Below are 18,782 nucleotides of genomic sequence, written 5' to 3'. Positions count from 1 at the left end.
CTTGTTTAAGACTAAGAAATTGATCCTATACAGACTGACCACTTCTCCACCAAAGTAAGTGACTTCTGCCCCTGAGAGTCCCCTGGACTGGATGTACAAAAGGTGGAGAAGATGCACAGTGATTCAGTGCTGTGGGCAAATGTACAAGAATTCATCTTAATCACCAGAATTTCCAGATGAATGGGGAAATGGCTAGGGTGATAGTAAGCTACAGCTGCAAGCCTAGAGCCTTCAGAGCAGATGGGGAAGCAGGAGAGCTACCTAACACCTTGTGTGCCAAGACAGAATGGAGCTCATGGAAAGTAATTTCAGCAGATAGCTTAGGAACTCGATGTGACTTTTAGAGCCTGATTTCTACTGATCAAAGCACTTTCAGACCAGTTCTACTTGTAGATACCATTTTTCAACACCACCACATCTACTACCTGCTACTACATCTCCCTGTCATCTGTGTCTCATCTATCACCTTGGTCTCCCTGGGTACAAAAGAAACTGTGTCTAAGTCTTCCAGATTCTTCCCAGTAAACATATTTGGGTATGTTTTTTCCTACCTATCCATGTAACCCAAGCTTTTCATATCTCAATTAATTCAAGTCCTGTTCCTGGGTTTCAACAAATGTAATGTACATCTACTCAGAATGGTGCTGCTAGAAATAATTTCCCTCCTAGACTGCTGGTTTGTTTATAGTTCCTCTAGTTCAAGTCATCAAACAGAAGAATTACTTGTGTGCACCTCTGGTTCCCTCCAGAGCCTATGATCACACTTCTCACATTTCTCACTCACCATGAGGGTGACAACTCCCATCTTCACTAGACAGGGCCAGCCACTGACATTCCCTTGCTACGTTTGTGTAGAATTTCAGTATTTATTTTGCCCACATGCATGGGATGGCAGTCTTTTAACCACCTGCCGTCAGAAGATTATTTCACTGTCCATAATGCAAACGACCAAACATCAGAATTGTTCAGGAATCTTAACATGCCTAAATTTGACACTTATGACCATGAGGTGCCAATATAAATTTGTATCAAACCATATTCTTGTCTGGTTTGTGTCAGGTCCAGTGATGTTTCCACCAGTTCCTGTAACAGAAATTCCTGGCAATGTTTTTCTTCACAACACACTCAATCTGAAACAATCTAGATTATTTGGAAAAGAAGGAGACTTGGAAGGCATCTGAATTACTCAATCATTCTGACAGTTACGGGAGGCCAAGTGCTGAAAAGATTTTGTGAGAGATAAATGAAACTGTTTTAACAAGGCACGTGTAAGGACAGTATGATACTCCGGCACAGACTAGGCCACAATCTTTACGTGCCAAAGTATTATTTGCATGTTGAGCAGGATGTTCCCTTCTAGTCTGCCACTTTGTTTTGCTCATTTTAAAAAATTCCCTTGAATTCCTGGTAACAGTAACACATTGAACATTGCTTCAGTGATGAAGAAACTCAAGAATACATTACTGATTTATTTATAGGGACTGAGAGATGGTGACAGATCTGAGAACAGAACTTACAACTTTCTATTCCAGTTTTGCAGTCTTAACTGCAAGTTTTTACCTTCTTTCCTTGTGATCTCTGCCTAGTGAATTTGTCCTTATAGGAGTGGAATTGATAATGCGAATTAGAAAGACTTTAGGCAGCTCAAACCACTAAACAGACAGGTCAGACATGAGTATCCTGAAGTCTTATTGAGAACAAGTACCCTTAATGGGAACAAATACAGGCCAGAGTCTGTAATTTCCATTAGCTCTGGGTCAGCACAGAATCTAGCATAATAAATGTCACACATAATTTATCAATAACCAGCATGCACTTTACAGCACTTGAACACTGAACATGCTTTTGAAAGTTTGTAGAGTCCCAGAGAAGTTACTGGGTTCTCAAATACTATAAGTGATTCCATTAAATAATAAAAAAACATTTAAATATGTATGCAAAAGAGAGAACACAATAAACTATTTTTATTCTCAGTGATTTTTCTACCTGTTTAAGAGTTGAACACCAAGGGGTATACTTTGCAACAAGGGTCCTCTGAGATAACCATCCATGGCCCATCAGGCTTCACAAACAGCCAGCTAACTCCTCTACAGCAGAGAGAAAGAGTGCTTTGATCACGTCATCCCAAGTGAGGCTGTCCACCATGACTGATAATGGCGCCATACACCGTGAAAGCACAGTCTCCATATTTTATACAGTCTGCACAACCTGAAGACCTGTCCTCTTGGGCTAGGATCTCATCCAAAGCATTGTTTACTATAAAACTTCCAAGAAAAACCAATGTTATTGTCTAATTGTCTTCCCTGCAGTGACATGAAATAGATATTGGACTTTGACAAGCTAGGGCATATTACTGACATTCTGATACTGCTGATATATTCTGAATTACATTTTTATTATTATTCTAGAAGTGTTACCTGTTAGTTCATGAAGTATCTGAAAGCAATAATTTAAGTTTGTTACGTGCAGTTTGTCTCTCCTTTGCTGCTCAGTGAACATTTTTTTAAGATACACTTGAAAACCAGGGTAGGGATTCAAAAAAGTTTGTTTGTGCTTCCTTTCCAGATTGATACACTTCCAGCTAAGTAAGAGGATGATGCAGCCAGTGACTTACTCTCTGATGTTTACAGATATCCCAAGCTACAACTCAAGATATAACCAGCCTTCATGATTATTTATCAAAGCATTCAAAACATGAAGCCATATAGAAATTATTTTTTATTTTCTAAATAAAAGTGCCTGCACAGCTCAGCATTTCTACATGTCTTTATTCACAATGCTTAGGTAGAAGATTTTACTTCCCATTACAAGGTCATCTTTGTAACTGTTTCCTTTTTAATTTTACCCAAACTAAACACCTAGAAATAGAGGCAGAGGGGGAGGCCAGGGTGGCTAAGGATTGTTTGCTGCTTTTTCAGTGAAGGACCAAGTGAAATAAGATGAAGTTAGCAAGCAGCCAGCCTCAAAGCAAGCAAGAGGAGATAGCTGTGAGCAGGTAAACTGTGGAACTCCTTGCCATGGAATACTGCAGATCCCAAAAGTCCTCTGTTTAATATCCCTGAACAGTTAAAAACCACCTTTGCCTCAGTCCATTAATTTCAAATTGGTAAAGGTTGAGAAAGTATTTCAGAGGAAGTATCAGATGTGCTTGCTGTGTTCTACTTTTTCTTAGCATCTACTTTTAGGCACTTTGGTCAGATCTAACAAAGCCATTATTACTGTTGCATAAAAGTTTTACATTTGTTGTTTCAGCATAAAGCAAAACTTGGACAGCAGGTCATATAAAAATACGGTCTTACAGAAGTGATTTTTCCTATAGGTTCCTAAATAACTTTTCAGTTCATCACAACACAGAAAACCTTTGGCCAAGAAAATTCCCTGGTGTATGGACACTTCTGAAAATTGGTGGGTTTGATTCACAGTAAGGCATTTGCACAGCTAATTAGTTAGTTATTAATTGTTTATACATATATCCTGAATCCCATCAAGTTCGGAACTCCATATGGCGCCTCACTGTGGCTTGACTGCAAAGAAGTCTGACATGAGGTTTCTGATGCCCTGAGGTACATGTATGATTAAAATTACATGCAACTAAAACCAGACACTTATGGAAAATATTAGGCTACTTTAATAACGTATCACACTGCTAGACCCACAGATAATGAATACCCTGAAAACAAAGCACACTAAGACATTAGGCATATGACAAAAGCTTATCTTCTCGACTTTTTGTTGCTCCTCATTGTACACTTACAAGCCATCATTGTAGTAACTTCAGGGATATGATTTGTGGGCTCTAAAGTGAATAAGGTGCCACAGCACAGGAAGGGAAGTAAATGCATGTCTACACTTCAGCTCTTTGTTCTCATTGTTTAAACGTAAGCTTCCTTTCATCATATGTAAAAAGAGTGAAATGGCTGAGGGACAGTGACAACTTTACTTTGACTATCCAGATAGCAGTCTTCATAGGGGAAGAGGAGGAATAGAGTGGACAGCATTTAACAACATTATTACTAGATTTGTCAGCACTCACATGACAACACGATGACTGACATTACTGAAGTGATTTGAATTCACAAAGCAATTCCTTATTCATTGGATTTCTGGGTAGAACCAAACCCAGAGGCTGCTACCTATTAATCTATAAATATGAACATTATTATATGAACCAGTCTTAGTAGGAGCCAGACTTGACCATACGGTATTCTTTTATTATTGCTAGAAAGAAACTGGCTTCAGTTGAAGTAAAGTCAGGCTCTAAGCATGTGGCTGGGTGGGTGACTTATTTTGCATAATGGTGAGATATCACTTTATTTTCCTGATAAACCTTAAAAGTGCTGTTTGGAGTTAATACAGGCGCACAGTGAAGGCTTTTTCCAGAGATGGAGAAGATAGGTTATTAGGAACTCCTAGGTAAAATGCCTGAGCAGTGACCTTCACAGAAACACAGCTGGTCAGATCTCAAAACCACAGGTTGCAGCATGGAAACTACAAGACGGGGTTTGCTCTTGTCCAGCTTACCACGAATGCAGAAATTTCAATGTTCATAGCTCCTCTTCTTCCACCCCCAACTTGCTCAAGACAGGACTAATACTGAGTGGTAGAACAAGAATACAAGACTTGGAATTCCTCTGTGCTATTTCTGGTCATTCTGCTGACTTGTCAGAGGTCACTCAGCAGCAACAGATATATCAAGATTGCATGATGAAGAAAGCAAGCGTGAATTATTTCAGCCTGGAAGCAACAACTGGAATGCAACCTCTAGCTTCCACATGACAACATACACATATTTCTACATGGTCCTATGCTTCATGGTCCATTTCCCTGCATGTCACACAGTTGTGATAATACTTACCTACATTCATCGGTTGCTGTCAATATAAATCTGTTCAAGTCAAGTGTTTTGAGTCTTTGGATGAAAGGACCTCCCACTGAGCAAGCGGAAATTATTACCAACATTATAAAATGAGTGGGTGCTGCTTAGACTGAGAATTAGCTCTTTGGAACGTAGTTGCAAATGAAATGACAATGGGAAAAGAAGCACTTGCCTTTCAAGTTATGGCTCTAAAAGGAATAGAAGCAGACTGTAACAAAGGATAATTGTTACAGTTTGAATCCTAGAATGAAAATTAGATATTAAGGGAATAAAAAAGGTTTTTCCTTTATCCTAGTACAACCTGATGAACAATCCTGTCATTTTAGTAAGACACTCTCCGTTTTAGTTGAAGGAGAAAAGCATAACTAAGCAATGTAAAGAGAGAATCTTGTTTAGAAATATGGAACACAGACGACAAAATGCTGAATTGACCAGATGTGTCCACAATGTTTTATTTGGCTCTTAAAATTTCTGTAAATGATACATGGAAAGAGTCGGGTGAATACTGAATTAACAAATTCACAGAAACTGAGAGAAGATTGGCAGAAATAATTGGAAAGATCATCAATCAGTGCTAGTAAACCTTTGCTTTCCTGGTTTGGTGAGGTTGATAGTTATAGCCTAATAAAAAACATCTTGAGAGTGTCTTTTGGGGAAAAAAATGTAAAAGCTGATTGGACAAGAGGAAAATTATACAATTCTTTTAAGCACATAACATCTTCTAAGAATTTAACTTCTGTTTTCGTTTTTCTGTTGCTATCTATACATACGTCCGTCCAATACCTAGTCAGGTTAGTATCTGTGAGAGTCAAAAAGCCTGTGGCCATGTAGACTCATTTCAGCAGAACAAGAGAGATTGGAGTATCATTCAAAACTGTCAATTGTCTTTTTCTATTTAAAGACAATGGATTATTTCATTTAATATTCTTCAATGCACATAAATCAGTTACTTAGCTTTTCTGAATGTAGTTCTCGATCCTGATTAATTAACATTTAAGGACTTTATTTAGCAATCTTGTCTTCATAAGCTTTGTAAAGTCTCTCATACTTAAAGCTTTTACTCTAATCTCATTTCAAAAAAACATTTTATTATGGAAAGACAGCAGAAAATTCATTTATGGCTTATAAAAACTATGTTTTTCCTGTTATTACAGCAGACTGACTTGTAGCATAGAAACCCGTTTCTTGTCAGTGGCTAGAGATTCACTGTAGATACCTCTAATCAACAGCAATCTGTCATTTTAATCGACAGTACACTAAGGGCTGTCAGCCATTAAAAGCAGATAGCTAACACAGCGTAGTAGTTATCTAGACCATAGCATCTCTTTTAGGACTGTCATCAGTATTTAAATGAGAAAAACAGCAGATCTGGACAAGCGCATAAAGCTGCACTTCAGAGGGGCTGTTGTAACCACCCTCTTGCAACCCACAGCACTTGCTACATCAATTTAAAAGAAGTTAGGTTCGTTGTATCTGAACCATTTTCATCTGGTGACACCGTCAGTGCATAATGTTTCTGTTTAGGCTGAGCAGGCACATCAAGGAGATCACGGTACATGTTTAAGTTCTGTATCAACCTACAGAGACAACTTTTGCTAATCCCAGAGCTCCATCTGTGTTTCTTAGTCCAGAGACTTAAGTGGAGTTGGGGTGATAAAGACAGGTTACTTTAAGATTACGGGTAACATCCGTAATTATCCGGGGCATCAGGATTTCCTCCTCCAAAGTATCAAGATCAAAAATAAGCTAAGAAATTAGTATCTGAGCTGTGCTATGATTCTGCTGGAAAAACAGTATGAGATTTTTCAAAGCCTCTCCTTTCAGCATGAGAAGAAACAGCATGTGCCAGAGCAGCACCTCCTCAGTTATGTCAAAATAGTCTGTTTTGTATGTGTATGCTATAATCAAGATTTATTCTTTAACTGCCAGGCACTGTGCTCAGTTAAGAAATATTCTCATATTCATGGAGCAAAGAACCTAACATGGTCAAACGTTCATTAGCACATACTGGCATTTTTACACTTAATACAGTCAATGCTATTATATCAGACAGCATTTGTGCCAAAGTCCTGCACATCCCATATTTATAAGGTGACTTCAGAGCACCGGGTTCTGAAGTCTTTCTAACTCACTGCTCCCGCATTGCTGGCAGCTCCTCTCCTTCAGAAAGGAAGATGGTACACACAGAAAAAGGAAGCAGGCTTTGCCTGAGAAGACTGAAGCAAAAAAAGGCATGAAGTATTTCTGCCCTTTCCATGTGTACCAGTAGGGTATCATCCTCAGCCATCAACATGAAGGGAGCTGCAGGCACTTCTGAACAGATGATGTCGTTTGTTCTAGCACCATGAATAAATCATCTCAATTAAGCACTGATGTAAGCACTGTTTCAATAGCTTATGTTTATTTTTATTTTGTTGAAACGGAATTCTTCAGAGAGAACTGGGCAGTCAACCCTCACCGTTTCATCAACCCGAAGCAATGGGCAAATATGAAGGTTAATCCCAAATGTGAACAACGACGAAGCTGCACAACCCTCTATGATCAAACCTTACATTCAACAGAAATTAAACTGGCATACTCTGAGAACACATTAACCTGGGCTTCAGCTTTGCCCCACATGACAGGAAGGGATGTGTTGTGTTACAACAGGCTGATGACTTTTCAGGTCCAGTGACACCAAAGATATGCTAACATTTCCAAAGCAGTAGGGAACATCACTGGTTGTAAGAAGGAAATATCATAACCACTTCTTTTAGTGAACTAAGTTTACAAAATCCTTTCAAGACATGTGAATCTGAATCCCTCAAGGAGAGTTTGGGGTACTAAAATACGGGATGAGTTGTTAAATGCACATCTTTTTCCAAGACCAACATTGGGCAACTGAAGAGACAGGAAGTGCTAGATCTTCAGCTACGTAGCTGTAAAGGAACTAGCAACTTGGCTACAGGCTAACTAACACAGGATGAAGGAATCTTCTGGACCTAATTAAAGTGTGTATGTTTCTTTTTATTTTCATAGCCTTTACAAACATAGCGACAGAGTGAGGATTCTACAAATACATTATTTTATTCTACCTAATTCTGATTTATTCTACGGGTGATTTCAGGTAACTGCCAATCACCAAGGTGGTTTGATCCTTCAAAGGGATGACCCTTAACACTGGCATACTTTAACACAGAGCCAGCACATCAGTCCTTTTAACACACTGGAGACTCAGGGCAATAGCCTGTACCTCTGCTTAGCCACATGGACTGTTCCGTGAACAAGCAGGACACAAATCAATAGAGAAAAGGTATCTTCCAATGACTGCCCCTAACAGGCAAAGCTCCCTGATGTGCAACAAAGCATCAGAGAGTTCACTCAATCCTTCTGGGGAACATGTAAAAGCCAAGATAGAAGGATCTTAGTTATTTTGTTCATTTTTCTTTCCTCCATTTATCCCCGTGTCACAAAAAGAAAAGCACAGGTGCTAAGGACATTGAAGACCACCATTTTATTCTTCTCTAACACATGCTGCAAACCTGTGGGGTTTGTCCAAGCAGACTCCTTGCACTAACATCAAGTAAGATAGATTGGATTCCTCATCTCTAAAAAGGTAAATTATTTCTTTAAAAAGATACTTTTCCATCAAAAAAGTAATTCTTAAGAAGTAAAAGTTTTAACTGATGTGCTGATAAGACACATATGCTAACCTATTATGCTCAGGAAACATCTGCTGATATCAACAGTCAAAGGGAGAAACTACTTATATATTGGTGATCTTTAAAAATTGTTGAACTCCTTCAACACAGCTCATCAACAGAGTTCAAACATGCCAACAAATACTTTGACTTTTCTACACAGAATGCAAATGAGCATCTTCCAGTTTCTATGCTGGTCTATGCTGGCTTCTGAACAACATGTAAACATTTGCATCTGTTTACTCTCACTTCATGTTTGCATGTTTTTCCTCATAATAACTCTATTTTTACTTGAAAGAAAAAGGAAAGTAAAGATTGCAGTGAAGGCTTACAGCCTTCATTGTTCAGATTGAATCCAGCCAGCAACAAATTCAGGGAACAAGGTCCAACTAACTGGTTTGGTGTCAAAACAACCTTGAGTACCAGATGAATTCAGAAAGCAAAACAGTCAAAAAATAGTGGAGCTAACTTGACAGGACTGCTGTGTACATGAGTTGCTAAGTGGAGCAGCTATGCTCAGAAGCCAAAAAAGCAGAGAAAATCATGGTGAAAATGGAGCACAGGAACACCAGCAGGTACAGATAAGTAACAGACTTGAGAAGTTGGGAGGAGTGCTGTGGCACAGAGTAACATGGACCAAGCTGCTGGTCAGAGCTGGCCTAAAACAGAATTGGCATTGTGTAAGAATAGTAGAATCTTCAGTAGCTGTCCTGCTTGGAAGAAAACTATGTCCCTCAATCCAGCTAGTTATTTTTCTCACACCCTACTGCACATGCCATTACAATGACAAAAGGCTAAAGTGAGTTCTTCAGGGTAACATGAAGCCAAATCTATCAAATTCAACTGTAATATACCTTACCACTTGCAACTTCTGATTACTATCACAAGATATTGTCCTTGATATCTTGGGTGAAGGAAAAATACAGGAAGTAGCAGGTGAAATATCTGCTTGCATCCACTAGCAAGTGGAAATTATTTTTTATTTCTGAAGAAGTTATTAATGGTAAAATGTTGCTCACCATTTTGATGCAGAGAAAAAAAAAGGACAAAATAAAAGGCTAAGAACAAGATAGCTCAATCAGAGCTATCAGAGTAAGAGTGGAACCAGTTTTAAGAATAGTCACACAGTGATGACTAGGAATGCTAAGGAAAGGACAAAAGAATAGAGGTGGGATATCACTAACATCTACAGACTGTTTTTTGAAGGAAATGATTGAAGTGTTCCAGGTAGACTTAAAACACGTCTGCGTATGATATAAGAAACTGCATTAACACATTCAGTGAGATCATCCAGACTGCAAATGTTATTCCAACGGAGTTATATATAAATTGTTTGCAAAAATTTAGCTTGCTGGTTCTGCTTTCAGAAGAATGGCCTAATTGGCAAAAAGTTTGTCTGTCTCCTCCTGATTACATCAAGCAGTCCAGAAAAAAAGAGAATGAAAAAAAATTATCCTCCTCTAGAAAACTTAGAGGAGTTTCATAGACAAATCTTGTACACACAGATTTAAGCAATTATGCCCAAAAAAGTTCTTGTTTGTCAGTGAAAAAACATGTGCACACTCAGTAAAATGAAGTATCTCCTTTACAAGTAGAAACAGTTTCACAACTGCTCTGTGGCTGAGAGGCAGTAAAGCATTTAGACTCATGCACAAGAATTACTGCTCACATTGAATAAGCGGGGCATACAACATTAGAAGATAGCAGGCCTGGAGTATACAAACAGAAATACATTATTTCCCTTAGTATTTAATTAAATTGTAGGTCCCATTACTACAGGATGTTGTGAAGGATAAATGGGCTTTAAAAGGGATTAGATGAACTCACAAAGAACAAGCAGGTCTATCACATAATATTAAACACAACTGTTAGAATACAGCTGGGTCATGAAGTATCTTAATAGCTGTCTGCTGAAAGCCAGTGTGATATACTTGAGAGAGGATCACTTTATCTGTGACCTGTTTGCTAGACCCTTTGCATCTATTCCTTGCTCCAGCTGTAGACAAGACTTGACAGACCTTTGCTCTGATCCAAGAGGAAAGTTCTTTATCCAGTTTCTTCTTCCACTGAGCCAGATTCACAACTACGGACTTACTCATCTTTTAATGTTTCTAATGTCTTTGTTAAAAAAATTACTCCTTGAGATCTTCTAAATTTGTTACAATAATACCTTTAAGATCAGAGATTTATGATGTATTTTACCTTGAAGTATGAAGGATTTGAGACTGCTTCAGATCTGTTTAAGAACTGGGAGAAATGTATTCTTGAGAACCACATCACTAGAAGCTTATCATTTTATAGTACAAATTATTTTCTTAAAAGTCAGTAGTAAACTTAATAAAAAAACTTCAAGTGTACATTATCCCCATGGATGCCATATTCTCCATTCTAACTGGTTAGAATGCCATAGTCTGTAAACTTCCGTAATACTTTTCTGTCCTCTTCAAGCTTTAACATGAGTCAGTTATGGACAAAGAACAGTCAGAACAACACAGAGAAGTTGTAAAAGCTGACTTCCCATTACCTCTGCAATCCTTTGGCAACCTTGATGACTTTTCCTGCAAATCTGGGAAGCCAAAAGGATGCTGATCTCATGATACATGTTGAATTGTCACTTGTTTCACGCAGTATTCTATACTCTACACTGCTTTGTTCCAGAATACATGACTAAAAAGAGTTCCATAATGGCATGCCATTAAAAAAAGTCAGGTATACAGAACAACAAAACTACACTACTGTTTAAGTCTCATGCCAGATGCAATGAACTCATCTTTCAAGTTTTCTCATCAAAATTGCATACATTTGTATTAGTTACTCTGTTAGTCTGTGTATGTAGCTGGAGCATGTGAAATACAATGAAGGACTTGTTAAGGTGATTCTTTTGCTTTGAGACAGTACTCTCACACAGCAAAGTTTAAGATAATCTCATTCATGAATTCCAAAACTCTGCCAAAACATTATCATTTGAAACCCAAATACCAATTTGTAAAAATAACATCTGATTCAATTAAGAATTCCTCACAACTCAAAGCTTTTATTCTGGTAATCTTTACCTCCTTAAGAAAAGAATCCCTATTTTCATCAGAAATTGAGCCTTCAACATTAGAGAAAAAAGACCTGGTTATTAAAAATGGGTGGGAGTTTTTTTGTTTAGTTTTGGGGTTTTTTCCAAGTTCCATCATTTGTAGTGCAGCTAGAAATCTTTGCTTTCAGAAAGAGGTATCTGAGGCAAAACAGCGAACACAGCTTGCCAAAGTGAGAAGAAAAATTTTTTCAAACTTTATCTGAAAAGTGCTTTGATTGCAGAGGAATGCAATTTTTATACTTGTTTGCTTTAAACTAAAGTTACTAATTTGTTAACAACTCAATCTGTTTTATTTTTGCATCAACAATAATTGTTTATTAAGCACAATATAGGTTTTGGGCCCCTGCATAGAAAATACATTCCCACTTTTTTTTTTATCCAAGTAATTTCTTCATTCCAATTTACAGTTTTGGTCATGAAAGCATAAGGTAACTAGCTATATTACCTATAGCTGTCCAACTGTTTCATGACAGCACAAACTAATATAGCATTAATATTTAGGCTGCACATACTAATTTTTTCTCAGACTGAAGTGAATAAAAATACTCAGTCATGCACATTCTAAAATACTTCGCCATACACAGATGTATAAAATACAGTATCAGAAGTCCCAGTATAATTCTTGGAATACAGTATTTTCCGTAAAAAGTTGTACTATTGTTTCGAGGGGAATTTTATGCAGACAAAACCCTTAAGTATCTTACAGTAAAGCACTTTTCATATACGTTAACACACACAGACTCTGATTGAAGAGAGTTCGCATATGAATCCAAGTTTCCTCAAGCTGTGTTGACAATCTGGATACTTGTTCCAAGAGGTTTGGCTCTGATGAAAGAATCTTAAGATGTAACTGAAAAGGTAAACAAGTAGTTAGTACAACAAATACAGATAAACAAAATTAAAAGATTACTTTCCTCATTCAGTTCCAATACTTTGCTTTTGGGTATGCCCCAAGTAAGGAGAAGGACTTTTTCCTTCAATTAATTGCTGTCTCCCTTTTGCTAGTCTTTTACAAGCTATTTTACAAGCATATGTATTAGATGGGATAAGGCAGCAAAATGTCTTAAATATGTTACTGTTTTACTAGATCTGCTGCTGAATCTATCTAAATTACACACTTCTCTACAGTAACTTTCTCCTCTTTCCAACCTGCATCACAGATTGCTCTTCAGGTTAGAAAGACTAAACAGATGCCCTGACTGAGGACAGTCAGGATTATTTATTTTAATTATCCGTGTTGCATAAAGCAAGAAGGATGCCAGCTGACTCTATACTGATACAGAGAGATTTCTTTATGTAATGAACAGTAACCCTGGTAAAGCCTAAAGAAAAGAAACCTCTCAATCTTGTACAAAGGCAATACATTATTACCACTTAATGGATGGGATAATTTTTTTCCTGGCTACAACTTAAGCTCAGAGCTGTTTACTTGGAACTTACTACAAAAGACATTTGCATTAATATGTCACAGGGTGAGTTTTTATTATTCTACTGTAGTTCAGGTCAGAAATACATTTCTGAGGCCAATTACCTAGCTGTCTCTAATCTACCCAGCAAGAGCTAAGTTTCTTTTGTATCAAACTAAACAGAAAGATGAATTCCAACATCTAATACTTCAGCTATTAATCATATGTAGTCCATGGGACCAGAATAATAAAAACAGACTAATCATAAATAGACATGATAAAAAGTCACTGGTGAATGAGTATCAAGACCTCAGGCCTAAGTGTTTCACTCTGCAGCTGCACTCCTATTTGTCTAAACTATTTGTTCTTGTGGAAGCTGCCCCACACATTCTATTTAACCCAAACAAAAGGAAAAGAGCAAGTCATTTTTCCAGCATTACACTCTTTAAGACCAAACTCTGCAATATTACTATTAAGAAACATTCAGTTAAGACAGGACTACAGGACTACACACTGAATATATATAACTACTTTTTCCTAATAAACTATAATTAATTGCTTTCCCACAGTTGCATAAATCAGAGAGTATCTTGACAAGGTAAACATTTGTGTAGCAAAAAGTTTCAGTCTTCTGCAGAACCACTTTCTCTCTAAGAGCAACTGCTTCTACATTTTATTACAACAACTTTCTAACTTACACACATCTGGGAATATTTTCATTAGTTCTGTGATGCTTAATAGGTACCAGATGAAAGGCAGCCCACTAACATGCAAAGCAAAAGTCAGGCTTGCAATGTCTTGTTACAAGTTCAACAAAATGCCTACTTTACTTCCCCAAACACTCTGCATTGAATGTTTTTCTTACTTAAGACATAGCTTATCTTAGCTTAGCAATTAACAACCATTAGGAAATTCGGTATGTTACAAAAAATAAAAACAATTCTAAGTAACTAATACTATAATAAAACCTGTCTGGCATGGTCCTCTTCACAGTATCTGTGTTTTTTAAGTTTTTCTTAATTGTGACCAGATGAGTTGTCAAATTATCCAATACATTCAGTTAGTCATTTTAAAACCATCCCCAACAAAAATCTCTAATGAGAATTCTTTTCAGCAGACAATTTACATCCTTTTACTGGAAAACCATCATTTTAAACAGCACTAATATAAGATCTTATGAGAAAAATGTTACCTTTAAAAACAGTGCAAGGTATGCCTGAGAAAGTTCAAAGTTGTACTTCTTATTCAGCATCATCTCAATCATTCTCAAAAAGCTCAGCATCACCTCCATTGAACCACCACCTTCAGGGGCCAAACCCCTTAGTTCTCTCTCAATATTAGATGGTCCCAAGCTCTTCAGTAAGCTAAGAGGAGCTGTATCTGTGTTAAAGAATTGAGGGATACACTATCAGTAACGTGCAGAAAAGAATCTTACAAATCCTTCATATGGATAGGTTTACTCCAAAATTCTTAAGCAGTGACTATATGTTGCAAGTTTCTGTTTCCTTACTTTTGTTTTCCACGAAATGCCATCCTACCTTTAATTTACTATCCCATCATACACTACAGAGAAGGACATCTCTAGCAGGACAGCTGCATTTTTATTTGTAAATTCTCCTTCAAAGATATAAGTAAAATCTTTGTATTTACATCACATTTTTTCCTCTTTCTGTCTTTTAAGCTGAACAAAATTTTTTACTAACCACATAACACTGTAATTTTACATTTATTGTCAAAAAGAACAAATGTACTTGGCACGTCAGGCTGCAAATATATTCTAGAAGAGTCAGAGTACTACTTTTACTAGGAATCTTTACAGTGTTTACTTTTATTGACAGTAAGCTAAATTGAGGATCACCTAGTGCATCTAAGGTGATCATTACTTTTGTTAATTGAATTGCTCCTGAATTTCCTGTGGGGTGAGGGGTGGGGGAAATCTTTACCCAGGTAATTTATAAACTTCTTCCTCCTCTTCACAGACGTTCTTCCTTAAGATTTCTACCATCCTACCTGATCTTTGAGAATTCCATCCATTTGCTTTAAAAATGCAGAAATAAAAACATGTACAGTTGCAAACATAGCTGTTTGTAAAAACATTTTTAAAAATACCTTCTAATTAATATTTCTTTTGCTAAGAAGTTGCTAAGAAAAGCAACTTCTTATATTCTTCGGTATAAATCTGTTTCCATCTGTATTTGATTTATGTGAAAATCATTAGTTCGTTTTAAATGTAACTGTGATGTTAACAGTACTAAACAGATGCATTAATTCATTTCTGTGCTGTGACATTAAAAAAATCAAGCATGGAACATACTATAAAGTTGGTACACAATAACAAAAGGTACCCAGCTCAATCTATGTTCCACAGTCCTGATCTGAGGTACAAAACCCTGTCTCCATCCCAATGGTAAGCCAGGATGGCTACTATTTATTTGCAGAGCCTAGTCACCTTTAGAAGAGATGCCAGTAAACTAGCAACCTCAGAGCCATGTCATACACCAGAAGTCAGGGACCTGAATCAGGGACCAACAAGGAGCAGTACATCTGCTTTACAACAGAGCACTGGCCTGAGGGAGGTCCATGGGACCACTACTGCAACACATCATGGAGCGCACTTGCTCCCCAGCATAGCCAGTTGCTAGGCACTTTGTTAGGTTTTTAAATATTCACCTGATGTTTCACAGTTCTCAGAGCAGCTCTGGAGCAGCTTAATAGAATAATAAACATTAAAATACTAAAAACACAGCATAAAAACGCAACTTTTCTGATATGTAATAACATTCTGCACACAAAATGTTTTAAAAGTGCAGTTGAGTAAGATGGTCATCTCAAAAGAGTTTCAAAAGAGACAGAAAAATTCCCAGTAGAACTGCCTTGTGGACAAGGTAACAGTGACATCCCGTTTGCATTCCCAAGCTAGCTATATTAGCAATCATTTAAAAAAAAAAAATCTAAATTTCAATTACTTTGTAGCAGCACAAGTTAAACAGGGAAAACAGCAGGCACATTCCACAGGCAATTTAAGTGACTGAGTATCAAAATGAATTGAATGCTAAAAGAAATCCAACAGCTCATTTTTATATCAATTATTTCTTTTTAAGCTTGAAATTATAAAGCTATCAACTGAAGCTCTAGGTTTGCTGAATGCTTAGTGAAGTAGCCCTTCAAAACAGAACTTGCTAGGCAAAGATGTTTTTCATGTTTTGGTGAATCCACAGACTATTCTTTAGGAGATCATTCCTTTCCTTTCTTACCCTACAAATTATACATAGAACTTTTTCTGAGTGAGATCATCACAATCTCCAAAAAAGTCTAACAATCTCAGGAATATTACCTTCTTCCTCTATAAGCATTTTAGTTAGAGCTGGACTCCATGCTGCAGGCAAGCTGGAACACCAATGGATCTTTTATCTTGACTGGCTATTTATATTTTAGTAAGCTGACATTAGTAAGAATGACATAAGAGGTCATTCTCTTTGCCTTTGCTACTGTACTACCTGTAATTTTTTCCTCGCACATGTTACATTTCTGGCATTAGAACTCAAATGCATATCAAAATATTATAATCATCTACATTTTTAGTGAAATGTCTTGATAACTTACATTCATTAGTGCTCAGGGCGTCTTCAAGATGAATGCAGAAATCAGATTTCCGTGCCAGTACTCCAAGGTTTACTAGCTTTGACTAGATCATGAAAGTATAAGAGAGTGTACATGAATATGCAAACAGATTTTTGCATCCCAATTAATTATTTTCCTAGTAACAGAATAAAATACTTTAAGAAAGTATTAATCTAAATGCATTAAAACTGGTACTTTAAAATCTTTCACAAGATTTCACTCAGCACTAAAAAACATTAAAGATTTTCTTGCAAAATATCTTAGGTAAACACTATTACATTGATTCTTTTATTTACCTGTGTATCCTTTTCTTCCTCTGGAGCAATGTATTGGGGTATAAGACCAGGAATTGTTGGGATGAAGAAAGGAGCTGACTTGGGAACTTTTGGTGGCTCTTTTGGTTTATTCTTTTTCTGTTAATTAGATATTTGAATTAAGGTCATAATCCTAGTAAGAACATGTGGGAATTTTCCATGAAGAGTTTTATTTTTAAAATACCACAGACTAACGGAAAAGTAAGTCTACACGTAAAATGTTTTGCCACTAAATATGAAGCTATTATTTAGAACAGCCCCCCTACTAAATCCCAGAAATTGTGAAAAGACCCTATAGTCTTCTACTGCAAAATCTTGAAAAATACCTGAACAGTGGAATGAAATTTTGAGATTAGGTAAATGCAGATCATAGAACTAGGGCAAATACATTTGGCTGCGTACTACTGTTTTTTGCACCTTCCCTCTTTTTGTGGTTTTTGAAATGTCCGACAGTGATTTGGAGGCATAACCTAGAACAGCTTTATAGCCACTTATTAGCTGCATTGACAAGAAATATCTGCCTTCAGATGGCTATTTTACATGTTGCAGAAATAGTAATGACAAAAATTACGAACCATTTCCTCCTTCTCAAGTATTTCTTAAACATCCAAGAGAATGGTTAAGATAACTGTTTTACATTACAGGAGAAATGGCCCTTATTTTACCTCCCTCTTAAAAGGTACAATCCAAACACTACAGTAGATAAGTAACAGTGTGCCTAATACTACCTTGATAACGTCAAGGCTGAGGAGATTCTTCCACCTTGATTCTGGTAATGAGGAAAGGGTCAACAGCTGCTCTCCCAGTTGCTCAGGTGAGACATGTTTTATCATTTCATCACAAGTTTCTTCATCTCCTGCCACATCCACATCTTTCAAGAACAGATATCTTTTATGAACATACATACTTTGCATTTATTTTTTTGAAAACCAAAACATAATTGTTTATTCTGCAATTTCTGAAAAACATATGCATAAGAGCTATATATGTGGGTGCTAGCACAAAAAAAGGGTGCTAGCTGAAAAGCTACAGAAACAATCTTTATCAACCCTACGAAATATTAAATTTCAATTGTGAACAATTACAGCTAAAATATAGATTGGATAAACAAGATTTTAAAGACTAAGAAGAATTATCCACTTTGGCTGACATGATATAAAAGCAATTTATAGAAGTCCTTATGTTAACTGTTTTAAAATAGATAAAATAGCAATTTTAGTTCACAGTTACAAATCTCTAAAATCTCTGCATTTAAATACATACAATATTCACAATCTGTTCATAGGTATGACTGAAGTGGCACATAAAAATGAAGAAAATATCAAAATTAAAGCACAACATCACACAATAAAAGATATGCAGTCTGTCATTAGGTTAACTCTAGACTTCCCATGCCGTCTTGACCAAACACCTTTACTTTCCCCACTTTTTTTCAAAACACTACATGGCTGAAACCATTAATGTGACAGAAAAGCCTAAAACAAAGAAATGTAAACCATTAAAAGCTCTAAGCCTCTAAACAGGACCTCTAACCAGCCTCTAAATAGGAACACATTTGCTGCAGACAGACAGTGGCTTAAAGTGTTCAGACAGAATCAATTTGTAAGATGAAAACATTCAAAGTCTTGGGATGGAAACCTGTCTCCCTCATTGAAGTACACGCTTAATAAAGCGGTCATCAAGTATGTTCCTTGCTCTTTTATGTGGTCTATAGCTAGGTGTGCTTCTCCTCCAGATGGAGACCTAAATGTAGGCACTGCTAAACTTGGGCTGTAGGACAGGGCCTGGGGAGCAGGACCC

At 36.9% G+C, this 18,782-nt stretch overlaps 1 protein-coding gene across 1 annotated transcript in view; it reads right to left on the bottom strand.

Annotated features, from left to right (window-relative positions):
* Positions 1 to 17,887, bottom strand: part of LOC104536310 (WD repeat-containing protein 36-like) — a gene marked incomplete at its 3' end in the record, with an annotated part of 31,553 nt that extends 13,666 nt beyond the window's left edge. The window contains exons 1-4 of the mRNA XM_010178877.1: positions 17,711 to 17,887; positions 16,965 to 17,081; positions 16,651 to 16,732; positions 14,240 to 14,427 (exon numbers count right to left, since the gene is read on the bottom strand). Of these exons, the coding sequence (XP_010177179.1) occupies positions 14,240 to 14,427; positions 16,651 to 16,732; positions 16,965 to 17,081; positions 17,711 to 17,887 (564 nt within the window). The remainder of the gene's footprint in view (positions 1 to 14,239; positions 14,428 to 16,650; positions 16,733 to 16,964; positions 17,082 to 17,710) is intronic.
* Positions 17,888 to 18,782: the final 895 nt, after the last annotated feature.

Source organism: Mesitornis unicolor, unplaced genomic scaffold (genome assembly GCF_000695765.1).
Source record: "Mesitornis unicolor isolate BGI_N332 unplaced genomic scaffold, ASM69576v1 scaffold47922, whole genome shotgun sequence".
NCBI lineage: Eukaryota > Metazoa > Chordata > Aves > Mesitornithiformes > Mesitornithidae > Mesitornis > Mesitornis unicolor.
The sequence above is the reverse complement of the archived record's forward strand: the minus strand, read 5'-3'. Positions and strand labels throughout refer to the sequence as shown.